A 13,981-nucleotide genomic window follows, 5' to 3' on the forward strand; every position below is an offset into this window, starting at 1 on the left:
GTGAAAACCTCTATTACCCTAGCAATGGTCCCTTGAGTGTTTTATTCCCCTTAGGCATAAACATCACAAACAACAAACCCTCAAGCCCACAGCAAAGAGAATGCAGACGACACAGGACACCGTTCCTTTTCCCACTGCTTTTTTAACTTGGGGTGGTAGGCTAAATTTTGGCGAGGATGGTGGCATTCACGGGAGGGGCGGGATAAAATTGTGTCTAATTACACGTTAATGGCAGCGCTCGCCTTAACCACTTCCCCTCCCGCACTGTGCTGAATTTCCCCTGTGTGCTCCCATGTGGATCCGGAGACCCTTCTCTCTTTAAGAGAGCCTCCCGCGCCCCTCACTCCGCCCCCTCCCAGGTCTCTGGGCTCGTCAAAGCTTCCCGAGAGCCATGGTTGGTCCAGGCAGGCAGTTGGAGCACCTCATGGAGCCGCTGCTAACCGGGGGTGGGGTGGGGTGGGGTGGGGGGGTCTGTTTGTAGTACTCTCAGTCCTGATGTCACAGGCGCGGCAAGGACATCGCAAGGAGGAGTCGGATTACAGTAAGGATGGGCAGTGCAGCAGGCAACCGGAGCGCACGCTCCAGCCGCCGGGGTTCGTAACCCGGGAAAGGCAGCCTGCAAGTCGCTCATCCCGCGGAGGACGCACGCTCAGCGCTCGCAGCTCTCCGCGCCGGGGACATTTCCACCGAATGTAGCATGAAACGGCTCTGCTCTGCGTGTCAGCCTTGGGTGCGAGCTGATGCTGAAGACGCCGCGGTGGGGTTCCAGCTGTCTGATTAATGAGAAACATAATGTATTTTGGTGAGTGTTAACTCTGATGATGTAATTCTGGGGGTGTCCAGCCCTTCGTCAGTGCAGACCAGCCCTTTAAAAAATCTTTAAGCCGCGAGAATATATTACGTTAAACCTACCTTCAGTTGGCAAGTGGAGAACCGAGCTGGTGCAGCCTTCAGGGCTTCCTTTGTGCTACAATTGGGGCTGTTTATTTGTCGTGGATGAGTTTAAGTTGGAAAAGAAAGGAAACTGGTGGGGGTGGATAAACTTTGCCTTGATTTGTCTGCATGAAGTTGGCCTTTTTAGCTAGGTGAAGAAGGAGAAATGGTGCGGCGTGGGAAGTCATGGGCTCACTCAATGGAATGTAAAACTAAGTTCCTGTACTATTGATGCTGTGAAAGCTTGGTCTGTATCAACGTTTCATTCGACGTTTTGGTTTTTCCCTAATTCTGAGCCAAAAAGGGAAAACATTCTTTGGTGTGCCGTGATTGAACAGCTGAGGACGCTTCTCCATACCGTCCCATTTTCCTTCTAGTTAGAACAGCCTAGCCCAAAATGCATATTATTTTAAATCTTTAGAGGTCTCGAAGCTGTTAAATATTTGTGCAGTTTAGTTGTGTGCTACAGTGGAAAGCTCCCTGAAGATTTTCAGCTGAGCTGCCCGCATTTCCAGAAAACATGTTGAGGCTTAGATCTGGGCTATCACTGGAGCACTGGAAGCGGGCTGGGAGCTTGTGTTCGCACTGTAACGCTGCAACTTACTGCTGGGAGAGAAGGCTCAGCCCCTTCACTAAATAAGAAGCAGCCAAGGGTTGGGACTGAACCCCCCCCCCCCCCCCGAAGTTATGCTTTCCTTCTGTAAGTTCCATCCCGCGTCGTCATCCGAGGGCATCTATCTGATATTAAGAGGTTTGTGAGAACAGCTGGAGAGGGGCCAGGGAAGAATTCCAAGATGCAAATGCTCTGGGTCATTTCTTGGTTTGCTTTAAATCTGAGATCGAGAGTCATTTTTCAGATTAAAGAGGTGCTTGAGTAAACTTGTGTTGGGCGAGTATTCGATTCCTGGCCATTTATTTGTGTTTACTGTTTGCTTTTGTTTTCTTGAGACTTTGAAATATTTGTGAAAGTATGGAAGGAACACAAGTTGGGAAAGCTGAATGCCTTTAGCTGTCCTGATAGCAGATTTCCCTATCATGTGTGTCATATTAGAAAAGAAGTCTTAAAAATAACTAAAGTTGATTTGGAAGAAACAATCCTCATTTCATAGCCAAATTTAAGCCGAATCCAGAGTTGAACAACACCTCTTTCCAGGCGTAGTGATGGAGGTGGTAACCTTGTTTATTGGCAACCTATAAAAACACCAAGTTGTTTTTCGTGAATATATTTTTGGTAAATGGGAATTCTTGTAAAGGAATATGTCTTTTGCACAAAATAAAATTTTGGCATCTGTAATGATACTGAGGGATAGGAAGTAGATTATAATTTTAGTTAAAGTTTTCAGCCTCTTGTAACAATTCCTTGTGTGATTGTGTTGAGGAAGGAAGGTTGGCCAGAGTAGTGGCATAGTCCAAAAGTACTGGTCAGTAGCCATCCGTGCTATCCTGGATTATCATGTGGCTGTTGGAGAAATGTTCACTAGGCTAGCTCATGGTAACTGTAGGCTAGTCCAGCTGTCTTGTAAAGCAGGGTGATTCACAGGGCAATTAGTTTCACTGTGTAATGCAAGTTTTTAATAGAACCAATTGAAATGTGATGTCCTACTTCAGATGAAACCGTACTCTTTTAAAGGCAAAGCTAAAGTTGCCCTCTGTGTCATGAACAGGGTTCAGTCTCACCATAATTCCAGCATGAGATACGTTTTTCTATTCCTGGAGGAAATCGTGGGTATTCAGGAATGTCGTTTATTTCAGGTTACGCTATGCAGCCCCTCACTCAAGCTGTTAGACATTCAGAACTCTGAGAGCCCACCTGTCTCTAATAAAATGCATGGTGTTAGAGCTAGGGCAAGAAGAATTGAGCAAAACAACCCAGGCATTTTCAAGATTCAGTAGCATGCTAATGTTTGCAAATCCCTAAGATGACATATATATGTGTGTGTGTGTGTGTGTGTGTATTTGTATGTTTGTGTGTATTTCCAAAACTTTAGGTATTTCAGGTAGTTTTTTGAAAGCAATACTTTCACTTTTTAGTTTGGTTGCCTGTGACTTTCTTCTTCATTCTTGAACTGAGTTAGGGAGAACGTGGACAAAGAGCAAGCGGGGCTGCATTCCTGGGCTTTTCTGGTGGTTTGTGGGAGTGGAGTTGAGGCAGCAGAAGACTTATTTGCTTCTCCAGCAGGGAGTGATGAGGAGCACGGTGATGCTGTAAAGCCAGGTAAACTGATATGTAGGCAGGATACTTACCGCCCTTATAAATAATCTAATTTGTCAGTGTTGCTCAATACCCCCCTTCAAATATAACTGAAGCATCATTGCCTGAACAGGCTGGCCCAGCCTGCCTGCTTTTCTGTATGTCTCTCTCACCTTAGGGACTGGACTACTGGACCCCGTCCTTGCTCAGTTGGAGTCAGTTTCCTGTGTGTGCAAGTGGGTGGAATATGTAATATTTCCAGTTCTCAAGAATAGCTCATGTTTTGAGTGTGCTGTCTCAGACTTACAAGACTAATGGACCCTTTTAATGACTTAAGCCTCACTCTTACCTCCTATTGAAATTTTAGTGCAGTGTTTTCAATAATTGTTCATTTGCACTTACTGTGCAGTGATTTAAGAGTTTGCTGTTCAGTCACCGTGGATACTTTTGTTACTTATGCTATCGATCTTGCATTCATTATTTGGAGTTAAAAATAAGGTTCACAGAGGAGAGAGAGAAGCAAGGAAAATCCCAGCCAGCAACCTGATTGGGGATTTATAGTAAAAGCAAGGAAAAAGAATAAATACGTATGAAACTCCCTCCCCACCCCCATAAATATTTTACATAGTTAAAAATTACATGTGCCAAGGATGAATAACCATTAATAATTAATCCAGAAATAAAAGCAAGGCAGCTGGGAGGCTTCTCCTCAGATTAAGGAATAGAGGCTGTGGGTGGTTGTCACTACAACAGACCTGAGCTGCTGGGTTACAGTTTGGTTTAAGAGGAGTGTGCTGGTATGAAGGGCATGTTCTTTGCTTGAGTGCATCCCGGCTATTTGTCAGAGCCTGGCAGAAGGTTGTAACCGTGTACTCTCTCCAGCTCTAAGCGCCGTATGTCTGAATCATCTACCCCCTCCATCTGGCCTACCACATTTCTCCACTGCTGGAGCGGTGAGTCGTTGCCAGTGGTCAAGTCAACCTCAAACATTGTCCATCGTTGGCCAGAGAGGGGCCGTGTCTTGATCCCTTGCCATCAGAAGAGAAAACAGGAGGCTGATTGCACTGAGGAGATTCTGTGTGGCTGAAATTAAAGATGTTTTCAGGCCCAGGTCCACCAGCTGGGGAGCTTACAGCCAATCAGAGACCGGGGCTTGCTCCATGAGAATAATCTGAAAAAAGGAAATGATACACCCTCAACAAATGAACAGAACGCAGAGACAAATAATAGAGCCCACTCTAAATGCTACTGTTAACAGTGTGCTAAATAAACCCTGAGAAAGGGGCAAACAATCTAGAAAGTGTGAGAGGGCCAGTCAAGTTCAGCTTACTGTTTCTTGTGGATCAGCTGTTTCCCTTAAAATGCCTGCAAAAAACAGAAAAAAATACTCTGCGATATGCCGATCATAACAAGAAATACTTAATTGAGGAAACTTGTAGTACAACTGCTAGACAGAAATCTGATAGGAAAATTCTAGCCCAGAAACCTATTCCCCAGCCTCTAATAGATACGTTCGTACATTGTCGTAAGAAGGACTTTTGTTTTTCCCCTGGGATACTGAGAACATTCTCACGTCAGCATTTACACTTTTGGTTGTGGCTGGACCATCAAGTTTCACCTCTGAAGCAGTCTGTTAGGAAAACAGTTAAGTGGCAAGGTTATGGGGAAGGAAATGAGCAGAAAACAGCAGGCAGCAGAGAAAAACATTCCTCTTTTCTTGTGTGTTTTCAGTGGAAACATTTAACTCGTCCTAATTAGTTTGTACTGAGTGATCTGTTATGGAGAATTAGGTCCACTAGAGTCTCTCTAAATGCTCTGGAGGTGTTTCTATCTTCCTGAGGCTGACGGGAGGACAGAATAATCGGGAAGGAACTTGCTAGTGCAGATTACCCTTTTTAAAGCTTGAAGTCATTACCATTATGTTTTATTACAAATGAATCTAAACGACATGCAATAAATTACTACATAACAGGGATGGAGAATGTGACAGGTGAATCCTGTCAGAAGGGATCACGTGCAGGAACCAGCAATCGAAGAGAACTTGGAAAACCATAAAGGTTTCTTTCTCAAGGCACGCTCTCTTTTAAATTCAAGTGAAGCTCTTATTTTAAGGAAATGAATGCCAGATTTGATCAATATGCCAGTAGCATGGAATCCTTATTACGCTCTTAAATTTTGAGCAAAAAAATATATTTTTAAGGACCTTATTAGTTGCTGTAATTATATGGAAATGAGATGGGTTTATTTAAGGGATATGTTCCAAAATTCATGAGATAATGACGATTTGCAAAGTTACCATTTTGTGGGTGGCATAATTGTTCCAAAAAACAAATGAAAAATTTAAATTAGTGGTTTCTGACTTTCATTCCAGAAGATTTGGTCACAGCTGCTTTTGACTGAAACCTCCCCTGATAAGGCAAGATGTGTTGGCGTGTGTGTGTGTGCGCGAGCGTGTGCACGCTTCATATTGGATCATCAAATAGTGCCTTTTTATGTATATATCTGAATTTCATTGCTCATTCACATCTTGTATGTGTTCCTGAATCTTTGCACATCATTTAAAAGGTAAAACATTGGTTTAACAAGATGGATATTAAACTATTTTTTTTTTAGCACAGCTGGCTTCAAGTTTAACAACCATTATATACATTAGAGGTTTTAAAAAATCAAGTCATAAGGTTGATTTTCAAGCCTTTTTCTGCTTAAGAAAGAGCAATGCTTGTGCAAGCAGAAACCTATCTCTACTTTGACCTTGAGAAAGAGATGTTTCCATTTGTATTACACTATGAAAAATATGTCAAAAAAAAAAAAAAGGTCATAGCTGCTGCCCCCCCCCTTTAAAAAAGCCATTACATATCATTTCCCACAAAGATTAGTTTTGCAACAGAATTTCACACATGATTGGTGGCATTAAGAGAAAATACAGCCTAAGAGGTGGCTAGAAATATCAAAGCTTAAAGTGGTTGAGATCATGCTTGAACCAAATTACTAGGGTCGAAAATAGGAAGACGCTTTGCTCTGTCGCAGCGTTAAAATCATTATGAAGCAGCTGGAAGTCGGGCTTCCTTGCATGTGAGCTTTCAGGTTTACACAGCTTTTAAAATGTAAGGTATTTCCAGGAAACCCTCTTGACTCCAAAACCTGACATACATGTGAACCGCCACTGGAGCATTGGATGGGATGCACTGAGCTCCTTCTTATCAGCGTTTCCATCTTCTCTTTTTTCCTACCCTTGCAGTATCACATTTCTGTAAGTAAGGAGGAAAGAGCGAAGTCACCTGGCCAAGGTCAGAAGGGAGACAGCAGTGGCAGGATTGGTGCTCTGAGCAAATGTTGTCTACCCCAAAGCATCATTGTACCTGGTGGGAGATGAGGGCTGTGGGGTGGGGATGGGGTGGGTGGGCTGAGTGTTCTTGTTCCAGGATGAATGCTGTTGAATTTGTATCCTCAGCACCCCATTTAGCTCAGTGCCAGGTGCGTAGGCACTTCCAAATAGTGTTGATGGTGCACCATGGAATGGGCTGGAGAATTAGGGAGGACGGCTGTCCTCTTCCTCAGCAGGTCCTTTAAGGCTGATGTTCCCAGCCATGTATATGTGTGTTGACAAGAGAAACACTCTCTTTGGCCCTGGAAACATTTTAGCTGCCCCCCGCCTTTTTTTAAACCTTTAAAAGTAAGGACTGGTCCTTAGAAATTCGATCTTAAAATACATGTAAGGAATTCTACCGTCTCTTTTTTGTTTGCATTTATGTCTTTCTTCACAGGACTCTGCAGTGTAAAGAGGAACAGATCTGTAGACTAGTAAGACCAATGGACAAAAATGTCTGAAGAATACCCAATTAAAATCAACATAGAAGGCAGTAGAATTGCAGTTTTTATCCATTCACTTGATCACAGCTTCAGCTCTCAGCTTTACTTGGCTTTAGTGAGTTTGCCCCCTCCCCACCCCCGCCCCGGTGTGGACATGCTCTTGCCACAAGGCTGGGGTATATAGGACAGTCTGCTCTGTGCAAATAGCCAGACGTGCCCAGGAGGGCCACCAGTTTTGAAGATGGTTGTTCCTGAAAGCTGAAGAAAATGGAGATAATTTTGACTACTGTATGCAAGGCTTTTGTAAAATTGTTCTTCACACTTACCTTTTTCATATTCATGCGTTTTGCTGATGAAGGAAAGTGCCTGTGGCAGATTGCTCTGAGGATAAGAACACCATAATGAATGTAAACGCACTTGGATAAACACGGTCCTTTACACTTGTATGGCAATTGGTATTTTTTGAAATGCATCAACATTATGCTTTTTTTAATCCTTCAAATGACCCATTGCAGGAGGTAGATAAAATATAATTATTTCTATTTTGAGATGAGGAATTTGAGCCTCTGACGACTGAAACAACATTGTCAAGGTCGCACAGCTAGTAAACCTTAAGGCCAGGACTCCAGTTTGGTTCTTCTGTGGCTTACTTCAGTGCTCTTTACACCTGACGGAAGAGTAGAGGGGGATATATATGTATTTTTTGAGAAGGAGATTATTTGTAACCTTAATGCTAGAAAAAATATTCCAACTGATAGATAAAGAAATGAATATAGATGATTGTGAAATAAGCAGGTATGTTTGTGTTTTGACTGGGTGGAATCACAGTAACAGAGGTCTGAATGTAATTCATATTTTTATGTCAAATAATTAATAATTTAAAAAACCTACAAGTAAAATATTAGAATACTAATCGGCCTCAGGCAGGACCCGGCTTTCTCCACTGCCTCTTGTTTTTCCAAGGCAGTGTTAGATATTAAGGCTTGTATTAATTATAGGCTATATATTCCTGTTGTGTTACTACTTAACTCAATGCTTGCAAAAAAGAAAAAATCCAGGTCATTTGTTCTACAAACTCTTTGATATTTACAGTGACACCGTCTCCAGTATTTGTTCAAGATGGAGTCAGCCTGGTCTTTATTCCATGACTGAGAAAAGAGGGGAAAATGGCCTATACGTTAGAATTTATCCATTCCACTTACTGGCTCTATATTCTTGGGCAAGTCCCCTCACATTTTTGATATCCAGATTTGTGTAAAAGGAGAATAATGGTAATATGTTTCCCACAGTTCTATTTTGAGGACTAAAATATACAAGGCATATAAAAGTGCCAAGCCCCAGGAAGTACATGGTAAGCCGCCAGTAAAATCTGATTCTTCCTTACTTTCCCCTCTATATCCAGCCTAATATACAAATGTATAAAAATATAAAAAATCAGAAAACAGGAACCATGCTAACTGAAAACAGTTCAAATCAGAAAACACGAACCATGCTGATTCACAAAGGACTTAATGCAGGTAATGTTAGATGGGTGATAGGACCGCTGAGAGGCTACCTGGGGGCTGGGGGAGTCAACCCAGAGATCAGCAATAGCAAGGAACTGGTAGTTGTAAGACGGAAAGACAAGAGACAGGGGCCTGAAGGCCAGGCCCCAAGGGTCTCTTGGTGGGAGCTGGAATCATGGCAGACCTAAGACATAAAAGGATGGAAGGATTCAGTCTTAGGCATGAAGAGAGACAGAGACATCCTCTCCCTGGCTTCCCCTTTCCACCCCAGTGGTCTGCCTTTGCCTCTCACTAGTAGAAGGGAGCCAGAGGTCAACTGACAGGGCAGCCTAGACAGCGGATCCTGCAGATGTCAGCACCTGGGCGGTCCAGGGGAAGGTCAGGAAATAGACCTCAGGGCAAATTGGCCTAGAACCTGGAGGGAGATCTTACACCTGATATGAGTAGTGCTTTAAATGAGAGGGTCTCTGCACAAACATCTCAATTATCTGCAAGACGTTTGCTTGGGAGAGTCCGGTTCTGCAGCCCCTCACCAGTCCTCCAGGTTACCTGCTTTGTCAGTTTCTGGTACTGTGACGTTGGATAAATTGGTGAATCCATCTCTGCGTCAACTTTTTCATTTGTACAGTGGGTTTGACAGCGAGGTTCAATGAATTGCTGAATGCAAGCTTCACAATATGCAAAGCACCATGTGAATGGGCCTTGTTATGAGGATGTAAAAAAACAGAGTGAATTAGAAAGCGAAGAGGGAGCTTGAAAAAAAAAATAACTTGGAAATATATGTTCAGCTATGCAGTTTAGCATTCCAGCAGGGATTTCTGAGTGCACTGAGAAAGGAAACATTTGGGTACATCCTCACATAGCCTCTTGTGTGGTGAGGTCAGATGTACCTGTGAGGCCATGTCTAATCTGTTCTTTGTGATTATTTTATAACAGAGGGGAATTGCAGGAGCAAAGGCAGGGGAGAGAAAGTGAGCTGGGCAGGAAACCCTCTGTAACGACTCTGTGCCCCATATTCCTTCCTGTCCAAGGCTCTAACGGGAATACACACATTGAAAGCTGAGGGAGTTTATTAATAGTTGCTTGGGAAGGGGAGAGGGATTTGATATCGATTTTACCTATCCTTCCATGTGTTGCTGGACTTTTAAAGAATGATTTCTTTGGCTGACTGGCCCTGCTATTAAAAAAAAAAGAAAAAAAAAATTGAGGCAAAACATTCTGCCCTTCCTGTATGGAGTTATTAGCATCTCTTTCAAAGCCTTCTTGTAAAGCCCTGTGACAGTTCATAACTTAGGGTGCCTTGTTTAGAAGCAATGCCAGGTAACTGCTCGGAGCATTGCCCTTGCCCGGCACGATGTGGAAGGCACACGATTGCCACTGGGTGTCTCAATTAGCTGCTCGGAGGGATGGTGAGATATACCTTAGAGGGCTGTGTGGGTCTTTAGGGGAACTATCCTAAGGTTATCGGTTAAAATGTGCTTTAGAGGGGCAGCTGGGTGGCTCAGTGGGTTAAAGCCTCTTCCTTCGGCTCAGGTCATGATCTCAGGGTCCTGGGATGGAGCCCCTCATCGGGCTCTCTGCTTGGCGGGCAGCCTGCTGCCCCCCCCTCTCTCTGCCTGGTTCTCAGCCTACTTGGATCTCTGTCTGTCAAATAAATAAATAAAAATCTTTGAAAAGAAAATCCTTCCCTAAAAATACAAAAATGTGCTTTAGAGGGCAGCTTGTCGAAAAAAAAAAAAAAAAAACTTTTTTTCCTTTAAAACAAATGCTTAAGATCTTAAACATGAACTTTCTGGTCAATTACTTTTTTTTTTTTTTTTTTTTTTTAGCACTATGGCTCGGTTTTCCCTAATTTTAAAATGCTTAATAACTTAATAAGTTAATGAGAACGTTATAATGAGAAGCCCCAGGTATGGGCTTTATGGACAGCTTGGTTTCCTGAGAGGGTTTCCCAAGCCCTGTTTGTGGAGAGCAGGCCTGGTGCTGACAGGCAATGCGGAGCCACTGACTGAGAGGGGGTTTAACAGCCTCAGGGCCGGCTTTGTGCCAGGGGCTGGCGTGAGTTAATTCATTGCATCTCACCACCCTCCTTAAGGGATGATCAGTGGATCTAAATCCTGGCTGCTCAGCGGAATTCCCGGGGGAGCTCTCAGTAGCTGCATTGTCAGGGCCCCATTGCCATCCAGTCAGATGAAATCTCCTTCTCTGCGGGTGGAGCCTAGGCATCTGCGTTTTCTTTCAACACCTGCCTTCGTGAATTCTGAAGGGCAACCAGAACTGAAAACCACTGGGATGGGTCATTTTCACCAGAGCTCATCCTGCACCCTGGGATTTCCCAGCTTGCCCAGGTCAGCCGGGCAGCCGGGTCAGGAATCCAGCCGAAGACATCCCCTGGATCCAAGCCGGTGTTCTTTCTCCCTCAACACACTGACTCCCCTTCGGGAAATCAGCCTGTGGTGTAAGTCCTGGCCCCATGACAACCTTCTTGGGCTGCCCTGTTGCCTCTGGAGCAGAAGTCCCTAAGAGATGGGCTCCCTCCTTTCTATTTGGGGATCTTTATAGAGCTGTCACCCAAATGAGGTTCATGCTAGTCGGTTCAGAATCACAGTGGTATGTTCTGGAAAGGATTTTAGAACCGTACTTGTCGAAACTCGATGTTCATACGTATCACCTGAGGATAGTAGTACACGGCAGCTCTTGATTCAGTAGGTGTGGGTGTGGCCTAGGAGTCCTTTCTAGTAAGTCCCCAGGTGCTCTCGGTGCTGCTGGGCAGCTGACCACACTCTAAACAGTAAGGTGTTAGAGACTATTTGAGCTACAGCTTTCTGCACATACAGGGATTCACCTCTAAGACTCTAACCTAAACCTCCCTATTTCTATCAGGGGACCAAGCATCCTGCTTTGCCTGGTTTCCAGAATGTGGGCTTTCAGGGCTAACACTGAAAAAGTCTCAAGCTGATGACGGTGGTGAATCAGCCACTCTGGTTCCAACAGATCCAGCTTCTAGGAGCTCAAGACTGAGTTCCCCATGGAGAGCTTGGGCAAGTAACTTGATCCCTTTGAGACTCAGTTTCCCTGTCTGTGAAGTCCCTGTCTGTGAAGCAGGAATGATAAATGATAAACTGCCTAGAATAACTGTAGGTATTAAATTAGGTGGTGAGTAGAAAGCACTGGTTCAGTCTCGCTAAATGCTGACTGTGCCAATTGCCCCGAAGTCATAGACGTGAGCCCGCACTCCCTTCATTACTGAAAAGAAATACCCCAAAGGTCAAGGGTCGGTACTCACAGATCATCTGTATTCCACCATCTCTGTGCAAAGAAAACTTGTAAACCACCTCCTGCCCCGAGAGGTGATGGGCAAGCTGGGGTGAAGGCGTTGGTGTTCAGTGTATAGTTTTCCTACACTGAATATCAATAGGAATGCTTTTTGTTTGCTGTTTAGGGAAAGAAAGTCCTGGCTAAGGCTTGGCCACCTTGGGACATTTTGAACTGGCCCCTGGTGTCCCTGGTGTTCCTGTCGACCTTGTTCATCCATTAGTGTTTCTCTGAGCTCTATAACAGCTTATGAGGGCAGCGGCAGCTAATGACTGGGCCTTCCATCTCCTGACCTGTCATTGTGTTAACAATCAATATCCTTAAAACAACACACATACACACACACAAACAGATAAGGCAGCACCTACCTTGCAGCTTCTACTAAAAACACCCATGGAGAGGAAAAAAAGAAAGACTTTTAACTCATACGCTTCTTAGCCCAAAGCCTGACACGCAGGCAGTGGATCCGTCAGTGTTTGTTGAGTGCAGTGCCGAATCTGTGGGCATCCCTCTTTCATGCACGTGAATTTCTAATAGAGAGCTGAGGTTCCACTTCCCCGTGTTCAATTGGCTGGTGTTGAGTGATTGAGGCTGGCTTTGCCAGTCCTTACCTAGGAAGGCTGATTCCCTTACCTCCTGTCAGATGCCAGCAGCTTATCAGAGCACTTAGTCTGCCAAATATGGGACTGTTCTAGGTGAACCAGGGTGCACTTGTGTTTTTCTATTATGACTAGTGAGTAGGACTGCTACAAGCAGCAAATTACTCCACAGTAGGGGTTACCAGGCCTGAGCTGCTGCAGCCTAGCATTTTAGACAAGAAAGCAAATGTACAACAAAGCGGAAGCTATTCTTGCTTTTCTCGAGCATGACATGCAATTGCAGAAAAGGCCCAACACAAATCTTTCTTTCCCTTACATCCATTTTAAAGGCAAAATTGGGAGATTTTTGTCTCTGGTCCCAGCGCTGCTTACTGTAGTCAGAGCCTAATGCCATTCTAAAAGGGCATTAAACATGCAGAATCGAAGTCTGCGTCTCATAGACAAGAAAATAGGGGCCCAGTGATTAGTGATTGCTTGTGTCTGGCTAGGAACAAGACTCAAACTAAAAATTAAACTTATCTTTACCTAGTGGTGTGAATTTGGATGAATTGTCCTGGGCCTCAGCTTCCAGATCATTAAATTGGATAATGACAAGTCACCCTATCTCACCAGGCAGCACTGTACCTACTAAAAATAGTTGAGGTTTTTTCAATGCTTAGTCCCTGCCATCACTGTTCTAAGTATATCCCCTCAGCTCTTCCTCAGAACATCCCTGTGATGGAGGAATGATCAGTATGCCTATTTTACAGATGAGGAGATGGAGTTACAGAGAGGTCGAGTAATGGGAGTATAGTAGTAAGGGGCTGAGCTGAGGCATACCTAAGATACCTGGCTCCCCAGCACAGGGCTCATCCACCAGCCTGTTCTATGTGACCCTGAGTATATCTCTCAGCCTCTGAAAACCAGAGCCCAGGAGCATATTCTCACTATTCAGATCCAGCAGCAGGTTTCTGAAGCAGTCAAACAAACTAACAAGCAAACCAACCAAAAAGACCACTATCATATGATCTCCCTGATATGAGGAAGTGGTGATGCAACATGGGGGCTTAAGTGGGTAGGAGAAGAATCAATGAAACAAGATGGGATTGGGAGGGAGACAAACCATAAGTGACTCTTAATCTCACAAAACAAACTGAGGGTTGCTGGGGGGAGGGGGGTTGGGAGAAGGGGGGGTGGAGTTATGGACATTGGGGAGGGTATGTGCTTTGGTGAGTGCTGTGAAGTGTGTAAACCTGGTGATTCGCAGACCTGTACCCCTGGGGATAAAAATACATGTTTATAAAAAATAAAAAATTAAAATTAAAAAACAAACAAACAAAGAAAACTCCTCTTCGTTTGCATGCCAAAAGCCACCTGGTGGTGGGGCTGAGGCCCAGATCAAGGGAAGGTTCCAGTTCCCTTCCGGAAAGACTGTCCCTCCAAGGGCAGGTGACAGGAAATCTTGTTCATAGACCACGTTGCACCAATCCCAGTAATGCCTCAAAATCAAGCTTGCAAATCATGTCATCACAAGGACAGCTGGCTTCTGTGTGCCGGGAGAAGTGCGGTGGCCTTCCCCTGTGCATGTGTGTACCCCTTCCAGGGAAAGCACTTTCCTTGCTCAGTGACTTCTTCCTGGACACATCACC

At 44.3% G+C, this 13,981-nt stretch overlaps 1 protein-coding gene across 2 annotated transcripts in view; it reads left to right on the forward strand.

The window, feature by feature from the left end:
* Positions 1-13,981, forward strand: part of ZNF385D (zinc finger protein 385D) — a 904,997-nt gene that overhangs the window by 601,642 nt on the left and 289,374 nt on the right. The window contains exon 1 of one of the 2 annotated variants that reach the window (XM_059390862.1): positions 444-802. The exons of the other annotated variant lie outside the window; for it this stretch is intronic. Within the exon in view, the coding sequence (XP_059246845.1) occupies positions 781-802 (22 nt within the window). The 5' untranslated portion in view covers positions 444-780. Of the gene's footprint in view, positions 1-443; positions 803-13,981 lie in introns of those variants that run through there. 2 annotated transcript variants of the gene reach the window in all.

Source organism: Mustela nigripes, chromosome 2 (genome assembly GCF_022355385.1).
Source record: "Mustela nigripes isolate SB6536 chromosome 2, MUSNIG.SB6536, whole genome shotgun sequence".
In the NCBI taxonomy this organism is placed as follows: domain Eukaryota; kingdom Metazoa; phylum Chordata; class Mammalia; order Carnivora; family Mustelidae; genus Mustela; species Mustela nigripes.